This window comes from Microtus ochrogaster, chromosome 1 (genome assembly GCF_000317375.1).
Source record: "Microtus ochrogaster isolate Prairie Vole_2 chromosome 1, MicOch1.0, whole genome shotgun sequence".
In the NCBI taxonomy this organism is placed as follows: domain Eukaryota; kingdom Metazoa; phylum Chordata; class Mammalia; order Rodentia; family Cricetidae; genus Microtus; species Microtus ochrogaster.
This window is the reverse complement of record NC_022009.1, coordinates 40311429-40312092: the sequence shown is the minus strand read 5'-3', so window position 1 is coordinate 40312092 and position 664 is coordinate 40311429. Positions and strand designations below refer to the sequence as shown.

At 49.7% G+C, this 664-nt stretch overlaps 1 protein-coding gene across 1 annotated transcript in view; it reads left to right on the top strand.

Annotated features, from left to right (window-relative positions):
- Syne3 (spectrin repeat containing nuclear envelope family member 3) overlaps positions 1-664 on the top strand; it is an 82989-nt gene that overhangs the window by 79341 nt on the left and 2984 nt on the right. Inside the window, exon 18 of the mRNA XM_005343516.2 lies at positions 539-556. Within this exon, the coding sequence (XP_005343573.1) occupies positions 539-556 (18 nt within the window). The remainder of the gene's footprint in view (positions 1-538; positions 557-664) is intronic.

Below are 664 nucleotides of genomic sequence, written 5' to 3'. Positions count from 1 at the left end.
CTACCATACCCACTTACCCAGTGCTAGGGATCCAGCCAGGATCATACATGCTAGACGCACACTCTACCTACTGAGCCACGACATTGCAGCTCCTTTGTGAAGGCTGTTCAGTCGAATGCATTCTGGCATTGGTGGGGGTTGCTTTGTTTCTTGGTAGTAAGATAATGGCTGCCTTCCAGCAGGTGCCCGGGGTGGGTGGGGTACAGTGATACCAACCTCGGAAGGCATCGGTCGGCTTCCCGTGGTAGAGTTTAGCTGTCACAGCTGAGGGTTAAAAGTTCAAAACCGGAAGTATGGTTTCCTCTGAGTATCTGTTGCTTTCTAAGTCAAGTCTTTGTGAGTGTGGGACTGTGGGCCCACCAGCCAAGGGCTTGTGTCATCCCTGGCCGAATCAAATCTATGGTTCTGTTGTGCTGTTCCCTTTCGAATCCTGGGATGGTTAAAGGAAACTGCAGAGATCCTTATGGCTGGCAAAACCAACATCAGCTGCATGTCTTAATTTTCTCACTGTTGTGAAAAATTACAAAAGCCACTTAAGGAGGGATTTGAGGGTACAGTGGGGAACAGTGGGGACTTCCCTTGTGTGGAGTCATGGTGTCTGGTCACACTGTGTCCACAGTCTGGGAGCAGAGAGAGGTGGATGTTGAATGGTTTCTCCTTTTTC